This window comes from Xyrauchen texanus, chromosome 7 (genome assembly GCF_025860055.1).
Source record: "Xyrauchen texanus isolate HMW12.3.18 chromosome 7, RBS_HiC_50CHRs, whole genome shotgun sequence".
Lineage (NCBI taxonomy): Eukaryota > Metazoa > Chordata > Actinopteri > Cypriniformes > Catostomidae > Xyrauchen > Xyrauchen texanus.
The window spans coordinates 50,808,177-50,828,176 of NC_068282.1; the positions used below are offsets into that span (position 1 = coordinate 50,808,177).

General features: G+C 41.4%; 2 protein-coding genes and 2 long non-coding RNA genes across 5 annotated transcripts in view; 1 reads left to right on the forward strand and 3 right to left on the reverse strand.

Annotated features, from left to right (window-relative positions):
• The window catches only part of LOC127646350 (uncharacterized), a 136,369-nt gene extending 136,277 nt beyond the window's left edge, over positions 1 to 92 (reverse strand). The window contains exon 1 of the long non-coding RNA XR_007970916.1: positions 1 to 92. This exon is cut by the window's left edge and continues 210 nt beyond it. This is a non-coding gene — a long non-coding RNA (uncharacterized LOC127646350).
• mgat3b (beta-1,4-mannosyl-glycoprotein 4-beta-N-acetylglucosaminyltransferase b) overlaps positions 1 to 3,765 on the reverse strand; it is a 39,616-nt gene extending 35,851 nt beyond the window's left edge. For both annotated transcript variants that reach the window (XM_052129848.1, XM_052129850.1), the window contains exon 1: positions 3,426 to 3,765. The gene's annotated coding sequence lies outside the window, so the exon portion shown is untranslated. The remainder of the gene's footprint in view (positions 1 to 3,425) is intronic.
• LOC127646353 (uncharacterized) overlaps positions 1 to 20,000 on the forward strand; it is a 66,322-nt gene that overhangs the window by 5,123 nt on the left and 41,199 nt on the right. The gene's annotated exons all lie outside the window — the stretch shown is intronic.
• On the reverse strand, positions 7,570 to 19,932 carry tab1 (TGF-beta activated kinase 1/MAP3K7 binding protein 1). The gene is made up of 11 exons (XM_052129864.1): positions 19,890 to 19,932; positions 19,521 to 19,651; positions 18,212 to 18,362; positions 18,006 to 18,092; positions 17,607 to 17,736; positions 16,276 to 16,392; positions 16,061 to 16,172; positions 14,774 to 14,918; positions 14,348 to 14,561; positions 12,984 to 13,137; positions 7,570 to 8,007 (listed from the first exon to the last, which is right to left on the reverse strand). Exons 1-11 carry the CDS (start codon positions 19,920 to 19,922, stop codon positions 7,785 to 7,787), a joined length of 1,497 nt encoding a protein of 498 aa, XP_051985824.1. The 5' UTR covers positions 19,923 to 19,932; the 3' UTR covers positions 7,570 to 7,784.

The following is a 20,000-nucleotide window of genomic DNA, read 5'->3' on the forward strand; positions in this document are numbered from 1 at the left end:
TCTTATTTTAAATGAAACTGTGTTTTTTTAGTTGGTAGATCTTATTGAGTTGCTCATTTAAAAGTACATCGTCACACACAAAAGTGTGGACACCCCTGTTCTAACTTAAAAATACTGAGTTTTTTTTTTATTTATAAATTCATGTATTTTATCAATAAATATGATGTCTTGAAAATGCATATATTATACTGCATTTATGTTTATATATGTTAACATGCATCTTTTGTACTATTTACAAGTAATTTTACTGATGTGCTAAAACGGTACTGTCTCTTTAAGAACAGCGGCAGTTCAGCGAGCACATATTAACGAGAGTGCAGTTGCATTAGTGCATTGTGCGATTATAATTAAATGTTTCAATTTTTGTTGTTTTTGATGAACAACTGACTGTAAAGAACAGAAAGGGTATTAAAATATATTATTCAATGACAAATGGATTGTGTGGATCTCGTCTTTGGACAAACAGAACGAGTCAAACCGAACTTTTACTCTCAACGCGCAGTGAAAGGATCTCGCTGTTGAACTTCTTCACCACTATACTAGCCAATCACAGACATTTTTAGTCACATAGTGCAAAATTTGGTCACATAATTGAGTGATTTACTCACATCGATCTTGGGAGCATTCAAATGAAGATTGCGATGTAATGTAAGCATCACTAACTCCGTTAAAGAGGTCATGACCCAACCTGAGATCTCACGAACTTCCTTCAGCTGTTCAACTTCATTCAATCAGACAAGACCTCAGAAAAACATTGTGGACCTCCACAAGTCTGGTTCCTCCTTGGGAGCAATTCCCAAACACCTGAAGGTGCCGCGTTCATCTGTACAAACAATAGTACACAAGTATAAACACCATGTGACCACACAGTCATCACACCGCTCAGGAAGGAGACGCATTCTGTCTCCTAGAGATGAACGTAGTTTGTGTGAAAAGTGCAAATCAATCCCAGAACAACAGCAAAGGACCTTGTGAAGATGCTGGAGGAAACAGGTGGACGAGTATCTAGATCCACAGCAAAACCAGTCCTATATGGACATCACCTGAAAGGCTCAGCAAGGAAGAAGCCGCTGCTCCAAAACCACCATAAACAAGCCAGAATACAGTTTGCAAGTGCACATGGGGACAAAGATCTGACTTCTGGGGAAATAATGTCCTCTGGTCAGATGACACACTATCGAACTGTTTGGCCATAATGACCATCGTTATGTTTGGAGGGAAAAGGGTGAAGAACAGCATCCCAACAGTGAAGCATGGGGGTGCAGCATCATGTTGTGGGGGTGCTGCAGGAGGGACGGGTGCACTTCACTAAATAGATGATGACATCACGAGGAAGGAACATTATGTGGATATATTGAAGCAACATCTCAAGACATCAGACAGGAAGTTAAAGCTCGGTCACAAATGGGTCTTCCAAATGGACAATGACCCCAAGCACACCTCCAGAGTTGTGGCACAAGGGCTTAAAGACAATAAAGGCAAGGTACTGGAGCGGCATCACAAAGTCCTGACCTCAATCTGATGCCGACAATCCTGTCTCAGTTACACCAGTTCTGTCTGGAGGAACGGGACAAAATTCCAGCAACTTATTGTGAGACGCTTGTGGAAGGATCCCCAAAATATTTGACCCAAGTTACACAATTTAAAGGCAATGCTGCCAAATATTAACAAAGTGTGTGTAAACTTCTGCTCCACTGGGAATGTGATGAAAGAAATAACTATTATTCTGACATTTCTCATTCTTAAAATACAGTCGTGATCCAAACTGACCTAACACAGGGAATGATTTCCACGATTAAATATCAGGAATTATGAACTACTGAGTTTAAATGTATTTGGCTCAGGTGTATGTAAACAACTGTAAGTATTATTAATCTGCTGACACACAGATCATGTCTCGTATTAACAGTGATTGTATCGGCATGCTCCAGCTCTACCGGATGATTTTTATAATGAAACATTATATCCATTTATTGAAACTTGAAAAAATTAAACCAAAAATATTTCTTAATTTAAAAAAAACTAGTCACAAAACAAAAATATAATAAAAATAACGACGTGGTCCACAAAATCAGATCAAATCTATAAATTTTATTCTTTCCTTCCACCTTAAAATCAGTCTCTGACAACAGGTGGAAAAATACCAATACATGAGTTTGGTCTTTCACTTCCGTTGTAAGTGCCGCACGGTAACCCGGTAAAAAACCCTCTAGCAACCACCAAGAACACACAATCAACTACATAGCAACAAACGAACACCCGCTCCGAAGGCAATAGCAATGCCATAGCAACACCCTAGCAACCACCTAGAACACCAGCATCATGAACCAGCACTTACGTTACCTTCAGAAAATGTCACAATCTGGTTGATTGACACATCAGTTGTTCTGAGACGAGTCAATGTGACATCAGAAGACCGTCATCAGTTTAAACTCTTTGCCAAATACAGACAAAAATCCTGCAAACAATCAAACACTGATTTCATCTGTTATCTGTATGTTTGATGTTCAGTCACCTGTGAGCTGAAACTCCTCGTCTAGAACACCGAACAGAACCAGAACGGAGAAGGAAGACACACCTGTTCATATTGTACATCATGTTGTTACAAACCCGTAGGACTTTCTTTTGATTCTGCAGGAGACAAAAGGAGAATTTTGCTCTTTTCCACACAACGGCAGTTCATCCATCAAACCATCAAAACAACCATTTAAGAACCATAGAAGTAGTCCACGTGACTTGTGGCCTGAAGTCATACGACAGCTCAAACTGAAGTAGTTATTCACTGACGATCCAACCCACTGCTGCAGCACACACATCTCATTTGCATACCCAATTTACATGTCATAAACAAACACGGTTTGAATACTGACAATGAACTACTTGACACTTTAATAGTCATTTTTTGTAACTCTTAATAGCTGAACAGCATCCGCCTCCTTTAACATTCAATCTACAGACCAGAGCAGCCCAACACATTCGTCCAATAATTAACCCATTGCGTTCCACTGGAAAAGAGAACAGCGTGCGGTTTGGGTCGACGTGAGGGTGCGTAAATGATGACAGAATGTTCTACTCCTTTAAATCTGACAATCCAGCATGCAGAACGGTAATGTTCCCCTTCTATTATTATATTTGCACACGGATCTGATCAGAAACCGCATCAGCTGTTTTCCAACACAATGCTTCATTTACATATTAAAATCATATATTTACGTGACTGACGTCACCAGCGATCCAAAGGCACACTGCATCTAGTATTTGACACGACAAATAATCTGCAATGTCAAACTGCACATGACAAAATCACAAAGACCCCGTCATTTCTAACCATTTGTGTGAAATCCATTCCCCATCCACCCATCCTGTCTGTCTCTCTGTCTGTCTGTCTGCCTGTCTGTCTCTCTGTGCATGTGAGGCCGTCTCACCCATCGCCTGATGATGTTCTAGATGTTCATTGCGGATGAAGGAGGCACTTCGGTCCCGCTGGAGGTGAAAGTAAACGGCCGGAGCTCCGTTGGCTCGGTGAGGGGCGGATGGGCCGTCAGCGTCGGTCGGCCGGTGATGGGGGTGAACCGCGCTGCTGTCGGGTGTTGCCTGTTTTTGAATCCATCCTGATGCGGAGGAGAATCACTCTCGGTTTGTTTTTACGCGTTACTCCTCGAGCTCCTCCTCCTCTGTCCGTATTTCTCCGTTAACCAGAAGTCTCGTTTTTCTGCGCCCAAATGACGCTTTCCGCTCCCGCAGTGCTCGGTGTCTGACTGTACCGGGGGCGCAGAAACCCGCAGCTCCGCCCTCCCGGACCACCGACATCAACAGTCGTAAACACACACCGAGTGCGACGACACTTCATCACAAGCGCTCTCATCTCACATATCAATATTATTTAAACTAGTTTATTATTAGTATAAATAGGTGAGCACGATCATTAAATCTGATTATCGAACAATACAAAACAAAAAAAAGTCCTTAAAATCAAATATATACAAATATATATTTAAATATAGGGCGTGGCTTCATTTTATTAATGAGTGTTGATTGGATTGTGAAAAGAGGGCTTGATGACGTCAGAGGAAAATGAAAACTGTTTCAGGGGCGGGGCAAGTTTTCATATATATCTAGTTGTTTTGTGTGTGTTGATTTTATGTTGTCTGTTAACATACCCTTTTCACTGACTTCGCCTCAGGCGCGTATGCGCAAACCAGGGGCGTAGCACCAAATTTTGGGCCCTGGGTACAAACCATCTTGCTGGGCCCCCGTACCAAATATGTATGTATAGAAAACTGACTTCTAAGGGGCCCCCCTTGCCTCGGGCCCTGGGTACTCGGTACCCTTTACCCCCCCCCAGTCCGACGCCCCTGGCACAAACCTAGTTGTCATGGCAACTGAATAAACAAAACATGGCCTGGTCAATATTTACTGGTCAAGTGCAAGTCAGACAGAAACTAAAAGAAGGAAAGACATTATATTTATTTGTATTCAAATTTAACGAAAGTACATTTAAATTTTGTGCGATCTACCAGCATTGCCTTTGTGATCGACTGGTAGATCGCGATCGACGTATTGGGCACCCCTGCACTAGAACTACGCTGCGCTTCCATTTATTATAGCACTGCTTGTGGTCGTTCCTCAAAAACTGTACAAGTCTCCTTGAACCCCTCCTACAGTACCAGTGCATCCTCATGTGATCCGGATTCAATCCTTTCAGATGCTTAATAACCGTCGGAACTCACTAGTTTAGGCATTTTAATTGGAAGAGTCTCTTATTTACAGTGTGTCTATCAGGATTGTTCTCCTTTCAAGGGTTAAAATGAATAATCAGCCGTTGACATTTGAAATGACTGGATGCACAGATCTGATTGGCTGATGTTGTATAAATATATCTCTTTCATATTTACGAATATTGTAGCATTTGCCATTAAGAAAAAGCAAATGCTCAATTTATCTTCCTTCAACATTCCTGCTTGTGAACTGTGACAAGGTGAAACAAATATTAAATAAAACACTTTTGTGATTTTATCACCAAACAATTATTTAATCAGAATACACTTTTGAAAGCCCATCAAAGGAGAAAGATGCTTTTGCAGCAGAACTGTGGTTATTTTAGCATCAGGGGCCGGTTGCATAAAACTGTTTTAGACTAGTCTTACTAGTTAGTCGTCTAAAATGTTGGTCTTCATTTTCTCAGTCAGTTGCATAAAAACTTCGATCAGTCTGAATTAAAGACCAAAATGTAAGACAGCACACCTCAGGATAACCTTTGTTTACATTCCATTTTGCCATTGTGGAGTGGTGGTGGTGTAGTGGTCCAAACCACATAACTGGTAATCAGAAGGTCACTGGTTTGATCCCCACAGTCACCACCATTGTGTCCTTGAGTAAGACACTTAACTCCAGGTTGTTCCGGGGGGATTGTCCCTGTAATAAGTGCTCTGTATAATACATTGGTAATCAGAAGGTTGCTGGTTTGATCCCCACAGTCACCACCATTGTGTCCTTGAGTAAGGCACTTAACTCCAGGTTGCTCCGGGGGGATTGTCCCTGTAATAAGTGCTCTGTATAATACACTGGTAATCAGGAGGTTGCTGGTTCGATCCCCACAGTCACCACCATTGTGTCCTTGAGTAAGACACTTAACTCCAGGTTGCTCCGGGGGGATTGTCCCTGTAATAAGTGCTCTGTATAATACACTGGTAATCAGGAGGTTGCTGGTTCGATCCCCACAGTCACCACCATTGTGTCCTTGAGTAAGACACTTAACTCCAGGTTGCTCCGGGGGGATTGTCCCTGTAATAAGTGCACTGTATAATACATTGGTACTCGGAAGGTTGCTGGTTCGATCCCCACAGTCACCACCATTGTGTCCTTGAGTAAGACACTTAACTCCAGGTTGCTCCGGGGGGGATTGTCCCTGTAATAAGTGCACTGTATAATACATTGGTACTCGGAAGGTTGCTGGTTCGATCCCCACAGTCACCACCATTGTGTCCTTGAGTAAGACACTTAACTCCAGGTTGCTCCGGGGGGATTGTCCCTGTAATAAGTGCTCTGTATAATACATTGGTACTCAGAAGGTTGCTGGTTCTGATCCCCACAGTCACCACCATTGTGTCCTTGAGTAAGACACTTAACTCCAGGTTGCTCCGGGGGGATTGTCCCTGTAATAAGTGCTCTGTATAATACATTGGTACTCAGAAGGTTGCTGGTTCGATCCCCACAGTCACCACCATTGTGTCCTTGAGTAAGACACTTAACTCCAGGTTGCTCCGGGGGGGATTGTCCCTGTAATAAGTGCTCTGTAAGTCACTTTGGATAAAAGCATCTGCCAAATGCATAAATGTAAATGTTAATGCCATTGAAAATAACTGTCAGCTGAGCCAGTGGGGGCTGAAAGGGGCGCGAGTTCAGACTTGGTTGAAGACTTTGACTTCAGAAATGTTGTGTTTTGAATTATTTGGGTTAAATCACTAAATGTGTTCATTAAAATACATTTTGAAGCGTTGTAGTCCTCTAATAAGCAAATAATCTCAGCGAATAAAAAATGTATTGAGCGTCCACTGTCGGCCATTTTTTTTTTAAGCTGTTCAGTCTCTTATTTTTCCCACAATGCAATGCAAATTAGACTGTCTTACTAAAGACAACTGTGAGCTTGTTTTGTGCAACAGGCTTTCTATGGCGTCTTTAGCTAGTCAAACTAATTGTTAGATGCGGTCTTAAGTTAATGGTTATGTTTATGCAACCGGCCCCAGATGTCTGAATAGGACGTGAGATTCGGAGTCATTTACCTGCTTTGGTTTGCTGGTGCACTTTTATGGCAGAACAATAATAAAATCGGACACATTGTGAAATCAAAGCCTCTATTGTTTATTACAGAAAGGCACCAGAAACAAAAGAACTCTGACAACATTTACTGCAATAAACTGTAACCTGTGCAGGATTCATTCACTGACCCCCGTAGTCAAACTCCATAGCAAATACAATGACTTTAAAATGCTGAGAAATTAATATTATACGGTTATAAAAAGTCAACGATGTCCATCCAGCAATTGTACACACAGAAAATAAATGCCGTAAAGTTTTATGCCTGATCCTGGTCAATAAAAATCATTGTGAACAAGTGAATCACAAACATTTGCACTTTCCCATCCAAACAGTCAGACAAACCACTTCATTAATGGTTCTATTAAAGGGATCGTCCGCGGTCAAATTCTGTCATTATTTACCCAATCTCATGTCATTCCAAACCTGTGTGTGGTTATATTATCTGTGGAATGCAACAGGAGAAATATGGAAGAATTACAACAACAGTTCATGACGCCTGTCGAGCTCCAAAAATGACAAAAAAGTGCCATAAAAGAGTTTTATATCACTCCAAGAGAGTCTTTTAGTCACATGACAACTCTGTGTGAGGAAATGTCCTTCTTTTGACCTCACATTGACCTCACATTGAACTGTCATTATATGGAAAAGAGGTTCTACAAAACACTCTTTTGTGTCCCACAGCATTCAGGTTTGGAACGACGTGAGTGTGAGTAAAGGATGTCAGAATATTTATTTTTAGATGAACCCCCCCCCAAAAAAAAAAATAGATAATCTCACTGACTAGACGGTTACCTGTTCACAACTGTAAAAAAATATTCTATACATGGTTTGTGTGTTTTGTTTCTGTGATCCACATCATTAATCTGAGTTGATAATTCATGCTGACACCAGAACGTTCAGAAAGCAGTGTTCCTATTGGACACACTGCATGACCCTCCCACTTCTCTGCGTTTTGATTGGTCTCTTCACTGAGGTCCGAGTTCTGCAGGCAGGCCCTGGCCGTCACCGTAGTCCGTCCCCCAGAGCCGGTAGAACTGTGTGAAGTCCACGTACGGCGGCACGCGTCCGGTTTCGTCGGGCTGAGCGGCCTGACTTCCTCTCTGTCGAAACAGACTGCCGTCACCGGAGCTGGAACTCGAGCTCTGAGTGTGTGTGTTGGTCGACTGCAGCGTCGCCGTCGGGCTCTGACTGAGGGGAGGAGCACACACAGATAGGAGGGCGGGGTCAGGGACAGCAGGAGAGGTGGGGTCAGGAAGAGGGGCGGGGTCAGGGAGCTCATTTATGGGCATTAAGGCGTCTACAGTGATGGGAATCAGAGGTGTCATTAGACTAAAGTTAATTGGGGGGGCCGTGGAGAGACATGTATATGTTATTTGCATGTCTATAAACAGATTCAAGAAGAAACAATGTAAGGAATGTTCCGGGTTCAGTAAATGTTAAGCAAAATTTAGCATTTGTGGCATAATGTTGATAACAACAAAAAATTATTTGGACTCAATCTAATGTTGTCGATTCAGCTTAATCCGAAATATTCCTTAAATCAAGATACATCATCAGGTACAGTAGGTGTAAATGAAACTATTTTTAATAATGGATTAATTGTTTGTTCGTACAGTGTGCGAAGACAAGGGTGGGACTGGATCTAATTTGGGTATACCCCTGGCACACACTTGTCTACACCCAAATTAGCCCCAGGCCCACCCAGAATATTAAGCTGCATTCACACAGGTAAAAAATAAATCTGATTTTTTTGGACACCTTCACTCAAATACATATATATTTGTGTAGCCTGAACAGGACAAAAACACATGAAATATTACAAACAATAGATTACAATAGTCAGGGCATTTACCAGCCTTTAGGCGTGTATGCACAAACCTAGTTGTCATGGCAACTGAATAAACAAAACATCGCCTGGTCAATATTTACTGGTCAAGTGCAAGTCAGACAGAAACTAAAAGAAGGAAAGACATTATATTTATTTGTATTAAAATTTAACGAAAGTACATTTACATTTTGGGCGATCTACCAGCATTGCCTTTGTGATCGACTGGTAGATCGCGATCGACGTATTGGGCACCCCTGCATTACAACATATCAGCCCTACAAAACTCTCACAGTGGAAGGTATACAGGGCGATAGAGATCCTCACTTCTGATTGAAACACGCACATGTCATTTATATACCGTTGTGAGAAACCACAACACGATAAAGTATCGCATGTCACTCGAATACGGGACACTTGAGCATAGGTCCTCGTCTTATGCTTTAATTAGGGACACAAAGCTTTCAATACGAGATGTTTCGCTCTCTGCTAAAATACAGCACCCCCAAGATAAAAGGCGTCCCATATGGGATGTCGTAATTTCGCCCAAAATCCAGGATGTCCCTGCTAAAACGGGCCGCAACAAACATTGCATGTGCCACCTCTCCCATTTTTAAGCCATTGTCAGTGAGGAATGTTCATATTTGGATCCAGCCCTCATGAAAAGCATAATCAATGCTAAAACATCCATCGCTAAAATCTCATGCATGGTGAACATACGCAAGTTTGCAGCGTTACCATGACAACTAATCTGGATGTGATAGCAAAAGCGACTGTAATGTGAACAGAACGGATATGAGGATTGAGGTTATAGAGATTATTCGTTGACTTCAAATATATATGTATAAAATAGTTTAAATAATTAATAAATACTAATTTATGAAAGTATGAAAGAACTGTTTGAAAACTGTTCAGGACACTGTTCTTGTGACTGTTCTGTTGTGACTGGGCTAGTGACTGTTCTTGTGACTGTTCTGTTGTGACTGTTCTGTTGTGACTGGGCTAGTGACTGTTCTTGTGACTGTTCTTGTGACTGTTCTGTTGTGACTGTTCTGTTGTGACTGTTCTGTTGTGACTGGGCTAGTGACTGGTCTTGTGACTGTTCTGTTGTGACTGTTCTGTTGTGACTGTTCTGTTGTGACTGGGCTAGTGACTGTTCTGTTGTGACTGTTCTGTTGTGACTGTTCTGTTGTGACTGTTCTTGTGACTGTTCTTGTGACTGTTCTGTTGTGACTGGGCTAGTGACTGTTCTTGTGACTGTTCTGTTGTGACTGTTCTGTTGTGACTGGGCTAGTGACTGTTCTTGTGACTGTTCTTGTGACTGTTCTGTTGTGACTGTTCTGTTGTGACTGTTCTGTTGTGACTGGGCTAGTGACTGGTCTTGTGACTGTTCTGTTGTGACTGTTCTGTTGTGACTGTTCTGTTGTGACTGGGCTAGTGACTGTTCTGTTGTGACTGTTCTGTTGTGACTGTTCTGTTGTGACTGTTCTTGTGACTGTTCTTGTGACTGGGCTAGTGACTGTTCTTGTGACTGTTCTGTTGTGACTGTTCTGTTGTGACTGTTCTGTTGTGACTGGGCTAGTGACTGTTCTTGTGACTGTTCTTGTGACTGTTCTTGTGACTGGTCTTGTGACTCGTCTAGTGACTGGTCAAGTGACTGGTCTAATGACTGGTCTTGGGACTGGTCTTGGGACTGGTCAAGTGCTGTTGTGACTGTTCTGTTGTGACTGTTCTGTTGTGACTGGGCTAGTGACTGTTCTTGTGACTGGGCTAGTGACTGGGCTAGTGACTGTTCTTGTGACTGTTCTTGTGACTGTTCTTGTGACTGTTCTTGTGACTGGTCTAGTGACTGTTCTGTTGTGACTGGGCTAGTGACTGTTCTTGTGACTGTTCTGTTGTGACTGTTCTGTTGTGACTGTTCTGTTGTGACTGGGCTAGTGACTGTTCTTGTGACTGTTCTGTTGTGACTGTTCTGTTGTGACTGTTCTGTTGTGACTGGGCTAGTGACTGGTCTAGTGACTGGTCTAGTGACTGTTCTTGTGACTGTTCTTGTGACTGTTCTGTTGTGACTGTTCTGTTGTGACTGGGCTAGTGACTGTTCTTGTGACTGGGCTAGTGACTGTTCTTGTGACTGGTCTAGTGACTGGTCTAGTGACTGGTCTAGAGACTGGTCTAGTGACTGGTCTAGTGACTGGTCTAGTGACTGGTCTTGTGATTGGTCTAGTGACTGTTCTAGTGACTGGTCTACAGACTGGTCTACAGACTGGTCTACAGACTGGTCTAGTGACTGTTCTTGTGACTGGTCTAGTGACTGGTCTAGTGACTGTTCTAGTGACTGTTCTAGTGACTGGTCTAGTGACTGGTCAAGTGACTGGTCAAGTGACTGGTCTAGTGACTGGTCTAGTGACTGGTCTAGTGACTGTTCTTGTGACTGGGCTAGTGACTGGGCTAGTGACTGGGCTAGTGACTGGGCTAGTGGCTGTTCTTGTGACTGGGCTAGTGACTGTTCTTGTGACTGTTCTTGTGACTGGTCTAGTGACTGGTCTAGTGACTGGTCTAGTGACTGTTCTTGTGACTGTTCTTGTGACTGTTCTAGAGACTGGTCTAGTGACTGGTCTAGTGACTGGTCAAGTGACTGGTCAAGTGACTGGTCTAGTGACTGGTCTAGTGACTGGTCTAGTGACCGTTCTAGAGACCGGTCTAGAGACTGGTCTAGTGACTGGTTTTGTGACTGGTCTAGTGACTGGTCTAGAGACTGGTCTTGGGACTGTTCTAAAGACTGGTCTAGTGACTGGTCTAGTGACTCGTCTAGTGACTCGTCTAGTGAATCGTCTAGTGACTGGTCTAATGACTGGTCTTGGGACTGGTCTTGGGACTGGTCAAGTGACTGGTCTAGTGACTGGTCTAGTGACTGGTCTAGCGACTGGTCTAGTGACTGGTCTAGTGACTGGTCTAGTGACTGTTCTAGTGACTGGTCTAATGACTGTTCTAATGACTGGTCTAGTGACTGGTCTAATGACTGTTCTAGTGACTGTTCTAGTGACTGGTCTAGTGACTGGTCTAGCGACTGGTCTAGTGACTGGTCTAGTGACTGTTCTAGTGACTGGTCTAATGACTGTTCTAATGACTGTTCTAGTGACTGGTCTAGTGACTGGTCTAGTGACTGGTCTAGTGACTGGTCTAATGACTGTTCTAATGACTGTTCTAGTGACTGGTCTAGTGACTGGTCTAGTGACTGTTCTAGTGACTGGTCTAATGACTGTTCTAATGACTGTTCTAGTGACTGGTCTAATGACTGTTCTAATGACTGTTCTAGTGACTGGTCTAGTGACTGTTCGACCGATATATTGCCAAGGCCGATAAATCGGTAAATATTATGAATTTTTTTTAATTACCGCATCGGCTGATACATTTTCGTGTTTGGCCAATTTTTTTGTTGAGGCGCCGGCAATCGGCTGCTTGCATGTGAAGCAACTGAGACATGTAAATGACCAGTCATGGTTCATTTTGTTGTTACATTCCATCATGTAACTACAATTATAGACCGGAGTGCGACACGGTGTCATTTATACGGTCCGCATATCAGAGCCGCGGCAGACGCGTTTGAGCTCATAATGATAAAGTGCTCGCCTGTTTATCCTCCCTCTCTCTCCTCAACAGTTCTCAACCAATGGTAAAAGGGCAAATATCACTAAAACTACTATCATATATGCACATATCTCGTTTAAACAGATGTAATTAACCAACCTCACAAAACTTGAGCAGATGCAGCGTCCTATGCAGCGCTCGTTCATTAACCCCTACAGCACGTATTCTATCAGTCTCTCCAGAGTTATCTTCCCGTCGGGTGCTCATCTAATATCTTCCTCTGAAGTGCAGATTCCATCAGCCAGAATCAAAACTTCAGGATCAAAAGGCCGTTTAAAGTGTCGGGAGATTGCTGCTCACGCTGGATCCGCACGAGCGCAACTTCAAGTCTGCGTCCGAAACTTGGAAAATGCTGCCACCGGAGGCTGTATACGGAGATCAGTTCCCTTAAGAGTCCAATTCATTCAAGTCAGCGGTCTACACTGTCTTTTTTGTTTATTAGGGGCTCCTAATTCTGGTCTCAGGAGGTAAAATAAAACGAACACTTTAATCCATATTGTGCTCGCAGTTTTTAAGGACGCACATGTCCTTTTTAAAACAGATTTTATTACCTGTGTGATGTGATGGTTTATTTCACATGCCGCAGCGCAAAAATCCAACTAATCGATAATGAAATGAATATAAACTATTTTCATGATCAGTTTTATTGATGATTTGTGCAGATCTCTCGCTGTGTGTTTTAGGGCGTTACCCAGCAGTAGGCGTGTCTCCCTCCAGAGTGGACGCTGTGTTGGAGCCGTTAGTGAGCGTTCCCGTGGATGGCATGACCAGAGACAGAGTCACACTGGTTTTACTGGTGCTCTGATGATTGGAGTACGGCACAGACACGGGGTAGATGCGCCCACCTGCAAACACACACGACTGATTTGTCATTACAGATAAAAATATCCAGTCAAACGCATTTCTCTGCTTTACAAAATATCCCTAAATTAAAGGATGAAAGACAAGTGAAGAAAAGGAGAGAAAAAAACACTTTATAATACCACACAAAACCAGATAATTTCCTTCTATACGTCTTTGACAATTATGTTGGTGTTGCTTATATGCTCGTTTTAGCTTATAACTTCACAAATAAAATTTATGGAACATGAAACATCACATATGATTATTTAGAGTCTGTGATTATCTTTCAATCGAGTCCACACACAAGATAATCAGATGTATAGATCATTAGATAATCCACATGAAGCACAATGTTACATATGACCACCAGGAGATGGCGCCAAATACACGACACAGACTCAATGATGACTCAAATGACACAGAATGAAACTCATTCTGTGAAATCTCATGACTAAAATCATGAGTGCATGCTATGCAAACCTTTAGTCATTGTTGTGTTTGCATGTGTAATTAGTTCTTATGTACAATTATTATCTTTTATTTGTTTGGAGATGTTTTTCGACACTATGATCAATTATATTTGTAATGTTGTAACTTTTGATTGATTTGTCGTATCAACACAAACATTCTCAGATAATGTCGACATGATTGGGAACAAAACAAAAGCAGTTTTTCTGAGCCGCCTTATTTACACTCGGAGATATAAAAAGTACTTTAATTTATTTTTTGTGCTTGCTCCGCATTTTCTCAAGCTAAAAGTCACAAAACTGATCATAAATTTTGTTATTAATTTATTTTTAAAGTTTTCTTTGCAATGACACCAAACACTTTTTTTTGTCGAGTTATCAGCCTTTAATGTTGGGTGTGCCACTGACACAGGACATTTTTAAAATCTTAAAAAAAAAAACTGTCAAATGAAGAGTTTCTTTTATTGTTTTATCTTTTTACTAAATATTTGAGAATATGAACTGACTAAATCTTTTGACTTCAGATATGTGCGGATTGGTTTATATTGATTTGTCGCGCCCTCTTGTAGATGGAGCAGACATAGATTTCTCACCCAACCTGTCTTTAAAATGTGAATATAATTCAAATGTTTGTAATGATGAGTTTCTCAGCACTGTTGACAGCTATAGATCTTATTTTGCCAGTATTATATAGTTAATATGTTCTGGTGTCAGCTGTCACTGTAAAGCGCTGCTGTGATCTGACCTTGTGTAGGTGTGAGCAAGCTGTCAGCGAGCGTGTAGTTAATGACTCTAACGAGCAGTGTCATGTCTTCATGTCGAGCGCAGTGTGGCACCCGCTGTCTGCCGCTCACATACGCATCATGATGCAGACGTTTGACACGCTCCACCACAGACTGCGCCGCAGCCTCCAGACTGCTCTGCAGCACCAGCTCTGCTGCTACCATGGCAACGATCTCCTGGCAGGGGAACATGGGAAATGTAGTCTAGAATATGAACAATCTCCAGCAGATTCATGTGAATCTGTTAGTAAGCAAAAACCTATTGAAATATTCAGAGATTTTACATTCAAACTAGATAAAAGTATAAATGTACAGCCTTGCTGCTCGTGTATTGGTTTAAAGTCTCAATGGAGTCCCTCCTTCAATGTAAGTGTAAAGTCTTCTCACACCTGGTTGACTTGTTCAGGTCCATGCGCAGACTCAAGCGCTTTGATGAGCCCCTCTGACATCAGCAGCAGGAAACCGCCAACGCCCTCCAGTGATTGGCCACCGTGGATCTCAGGCTCAGCAATGATTGGCTTATTCTTCGCTGCGCTGAATATGACGACACAGACACAACTTCTTAAGAGCTGATAATGTGCTGCGATTTATCATTGCACTAAAACACTTAGATTCACCTTTAACCCTTTCAGCTCAGAGCATGTTAAAAAGATTTCCTGTTTCAGTGGAATATGATAAATTAAAGGATTATAACTCCACAAAAAAACAAGGAGGGTGAAGTGTTTGGTATCATTGTAAAGAAAACTTTTCACATTTTATGATATAGATTATGACACATTCTGAGACTCTCAGCCTAAGAAACTGCTGAAAAATCTCAAAACAATTAGGCCAATATGTACCTTTTTTTCTGATTTAACATTATATATCTCTGAGTATAAATAAGGCGGCTCAGAAAAACTGCTTTTGTTTTGTTCCCCATCATGTCAACTGTATCTGAGAATAATGTTGTGTCGATTCGACAAATCGATCAAAAGTTCCAACATTACAAATATAATTGATCATAGTGTCGAAAAACATCTCCAAACAAATAAAAGATAATAATTGTACATAAGAACTAATTACACATGCAAACAGAACAATGACTAAAGGTTTGCATAGCATGCAGACATGATTTTAGTCATGAGATTTCACAGAATGAGTTTCATTCTGTGTCATTTGAGTCATCATTGAGTCTGTGTCGTGTATTTGGCGCCATCTCCTGGTGGTCATATGTAACATTGTGCTTCATGTGGATTATCTAATGATCTATACATCTGATTATCTTGTGTGTGGACTCCATTGAAAGATAATCACAGACTCTAAATAATGATATGTGATGTTTCATGTTCCATACATTTTATTTGTGAAGTTATAAGCTAAAACAAGCATATAAGCAACACTAACATAATTGTCAAAGACACATATTTAGCTGTTACTTGCTATATTTCTGTCTGTGATTAAAACAAATAGTCTGGTTGTATTTTACTCTTTGAGAGCTTTAAAACATCATGTGACACATGAATATTTGATCAGTGTGATGTTTTTACTGATTGCAATAATATGTACATTGCAAAATTATTAATAAATGTTCAAATCGGAACACTTCTGATTTATCTGCAAATTTCAAATCTCTTGTTCAGTTTTGTTCATACTTAAACTTGTAGTTAATTATTATGATCGGTCACTAATGAACAAACCTGAGCACGTCGATGTCGGTGTAGTTGAATTTGACTTTATAATCTCCAATCCGTCGAGTGCTGCTCTGACCCGAAATCAGACCGACCTGCCGCAGACGCACCGGATCTAGACCTGAGAGACAGAAAAAATTAAATTCCTCTGTCATGTATTTTTATTTGATTTGTTCACACACACACTATAATAGATTTGTTTGTGTATGTGTGTGTGTTCTGACCCAGCTGGGCAAGTCTGGACAGCTCATCATCGTTGTCGGTTGTGTGCGTTTGACCGATCTGGATCACCTGATTCTGACCATCAGTGCTGGTTTTACAGAGAAGAGCTCGATTGGTACCTAAACACACACACACACACACACACACACACACACACACACACACACACACACACTGATCATCACAGAAATAAAGTGCTGGGGTCACAAAATGTGATTGTGAGTGTGTGAGAGTGTGTGTGAGGTCGTTTTTTTGAGTGTGTGTGTATGTGTGTGCGTGTGTGTGTGTGAGCGTATGTGTGTGAGTGTGTGTGTGTGTGTGTGTGTGTGAGTGTGTGTGAGTGTGTGTGTGTGTGTGTGAGTGTGTGTGTGTGTGTGTGTGTGTGAGTGTGTGTGTGTGTGTGTGTGTGTGTGTGTGTGTGTGTGTGTGTGTGTGTGTGTGTGTGTGTGTGTGTGTGTGTATTTATCACTTTGTGGGGACCAATTGTCCCCATAAGGATAGTAAAACCCGAAATGTTTGACCTTGTGGGGACATTTTGTCGGTCCCCATGAGGAAAACAGCTTATAAATCATACTAAATTATGTTTTTGAAAATGTAAAAATGCAGAAAGTTTTCTGTGAGGGTTAGGTTTAGGGGTAGGGTTAGGTTTAGGGGATAGAATATAAAGTTTGTACAGTATAAAAACCATTATGTCTATGGAAAGTCCCCATAAAACATGGAAACACAACATGTGTGTGTGTGTGAGTGTGTGTGTGTGTGTGTGTGTGTGAGTGTGTGTGAGTGTGTGTGAGTGTGTGTGAGTGTGTGTGTGTGTGTGTGTGTGTGTGTGTGTGTGTGAGTGTGTGAGTGTGTGTGTGAGTGTGTGTGTGAGTGTGTGTGTGTGTGTGTGTGTGTGTGTGTGTGTGTGTGTGAGTGTGTGTGTGTGTGTGTGTTTATGTAGGTGTGTGTGTGTGTGTGTGTGTGTATGTGGTAGTGAGTGTGAGCGTGTATTTATCACTTTGTGGGGATCAAATGTCCCCATAAGGATAGTAAAACCCGAAATTTTTGACCTTGTGGGGACATTTTGTCGGTCCCCATGAGGAAAACAGCTTATAAATCATACTAAATTATGTTTTTTGAAAATGTAAAAATGCAGAATGTTTTCTGTGAGGGTTAGGTTTAGGGGTAGGGTTAGGTTTAGGGGATAGAATATAAAGTTTGTACAGTATAAAAACCATTATGTCTATGGAAAGTCCCCATAAAACATGGAAACACTACGTGTGTGTGTGTGTGTGTGTGTGTGTGTGTGTGTGTGTGTGTGTGTGTGTGTGTGTGTGTGTGTGTGTGTACATACCTACATTAGCGATGTAGAGTTTATTATTGAGTATCAGGGCAACTATTGCTGTGGCTCCACCTGAAACTTCCTGTTCTAAAGTCTTCAATCGCTCTGAGATCTTCTGAGTCTGAGCTGTGAGAAACACACCCTGACAGACAGACAGACAGACAGACAGACAGACAGGAGAGAGAGAGACAGTATTAGCCAGAATAACATACAAAAGTGTTTTCGTTTTCTATGTAGTTTCTGTTAAATAGCAGCTAGAGAAGTATTTTTAGTAGGGCTGTTGATTTATCTGGGATGTGCATGACTAATCGAGTACTCCATCTGCACCAGCTACACGAGTATTGGGAATTGATTGACAGCCCTAGTTTTTTATATGTGTGTGTGTGTGTGTGTGTGTGTGTGTGTGTTTACCTCAGGAAGTTGTGTTTGAAGGTTTGCTTTCTCTGCAAGAGCATCATCGATGGTCTCAAAGTAACTTTTCTCTACAACATCAAAAGCCTTGAAGGGACACGAAACAACTTCATCTTAAAGAAAACTCTTGTCCTGTCCTATTATCCAATGCCAAATGATTATTATAAAAACATCATTGATTATTTATACGTTACACGGGGTGATACCTGCGAGAGAATTCTGCGCACGTCAGCGTCCGTGTGACTGGAGCTCAGCTGACCCAATAACAGTTCTGCTGTCAGACACTGAGACACGAAATTCGCCACCCGACTGCCATCATACCCGTTAAACACCCCGTACAGGAAACAGCACTCCGTACTGAGGAGGAAACCGCACGAGCCAATCACAACACACTCATACAACTGAGACATTTACTGTACGCTTGCGCCAGCTGGCCGTTAAATTTATTAGGAACTGCAAAATAATACATGTATAAATTAAACCATAAGAATAAAAATCTGACCTTTACTGGTCTAAATAACACAAGTGTATCAAATCAAAGACATACAAATGGTCTCCTAAAGAAAATATCTGTCGTGACTAATGTTGGGTATGTAACTAAAAGAGTAACCCACTACAAATGATTAATTACTTCTCTAAAATTGTAATCATATAACTGACTTTACTGTAAAATAATCAAGTTACTGATTACTTTTTAAGCTGCATTCTAAAAACACTTTTATATGAACATAATTCATATTTTAAAAATATGTGTAACCCAAGTAATGCACTTAAAAGTAATGTTTTCTGATTACAGACATTTTAAATTGAATGGTACATTCCTTTTTGTACTAAAAAAAGTAATTAGATGACACCAAACACTGGTCACGACCGAAGTTTATAAACAAATTATAATAAGATATAATTATGAAAAATAAGAAAATGCTTGTTGGGACTACTGCAGGCGATGTTTTGTTTATTCAGTTGCCACGACAACTGTTGTCATGGCAACTGAATAAACAAAACATCGCCTGCTCAATATTTACTGGTCAAGTGCAAGTCAGACAGAAACTAAAAGAAGGAAAGACATTATATTTATTTGTATTAAAATTTAACGAAAGTACATTTTAATTTTGTGCGATCTACCAGCATTGCCTTTGCGATCGACGTATTGGGCACCCCTGATGTAAACTATTTAAATGTGATGGATGAAGGACACGAGCGCCACCAAATGGAACTACGTTGCTTTTTGAATCCGTTGGTCAAACAAAGAGATAGCCCCGCCCCCACCCACGCCATTGGTTGAGTAACATTATCGGGGCGGGTCTAAACGGGTCGCTCAAAACAAACAGGAATTTTCATTGACAGTGTTTACAGTTTTCCAGAAAACTAACTTATGAACGGCTTATAATTGTCTCTGTATATTAAGCTGGGATAGAAGAAAACATTTTAACACAGAAAAAGTGACATACTTCAGCTATCAGTTGGCAGGTGTTGGTTAAAGGATAATTTAGCACCCTGTGAGCAGATCTCTACCTGAAGCGGAAGTGTCCATCCTCGTTCGGGTGACTCTGAGACCCTTTCCCATCCGGGCCGTACACACAGTTTGGGGCCGAACCGACCCCACACAGCTGACACAGAGGCAGATCATCAGTCCAGCTCTGGTGCTGAAATCACAGCACACACTTGTCATTAGTATATTTATCTGGTGTTATAATGACCGTGTGTTCCTAAGAACTGTCAGTACATGAACAGAACAGATTATAAACAGATGTTCAATGATGAACTGTAAGAAGATTCACGCAGAAACAACACCTGAAGCAGATCTGTGTGACGCGTCTACAGATAACGCTGTGAAAATGTGTCCTTGTTAATGTTAATTATAAGAGAAAAAGACTTTCTTACGCTCTGCATCAGAGTCCTACGCTGCGCAGCCATGTTGTGCGGAAGTACGTGAAGTCAGATCTACAGCTCATCTGCGCGCATGCGTGTTTGACCTTCAGCCCGTTCATATGA

What these genes read in the sequence shown, in the direction of transcription:
- tab1 (XM_052129864.1), bottom strand. Translation starts at nt 19,922, where the DNA reads ATGGCTGCGCAGCGTAGGACTCTGATGCAGAGC. An exon ending in GATGGACACTTCCGCTTCAG is followed by an intron (nt 18,363 to 19,520) that starts GTAGAGATCTGC and finishes TTTCCTCCTCAG; the next exon opens with TACGGAGTGCTGTTTCCTGT. An exon ending in TGCGCAGAATTCTCTCGCAG is followed by an intron (nt 18,093 to 18,211) that starts GTATCACCCCGT and finishes TGTCCCTTCAAG; the next exon opens with GCTTTTGATGTTGTAGAGAA.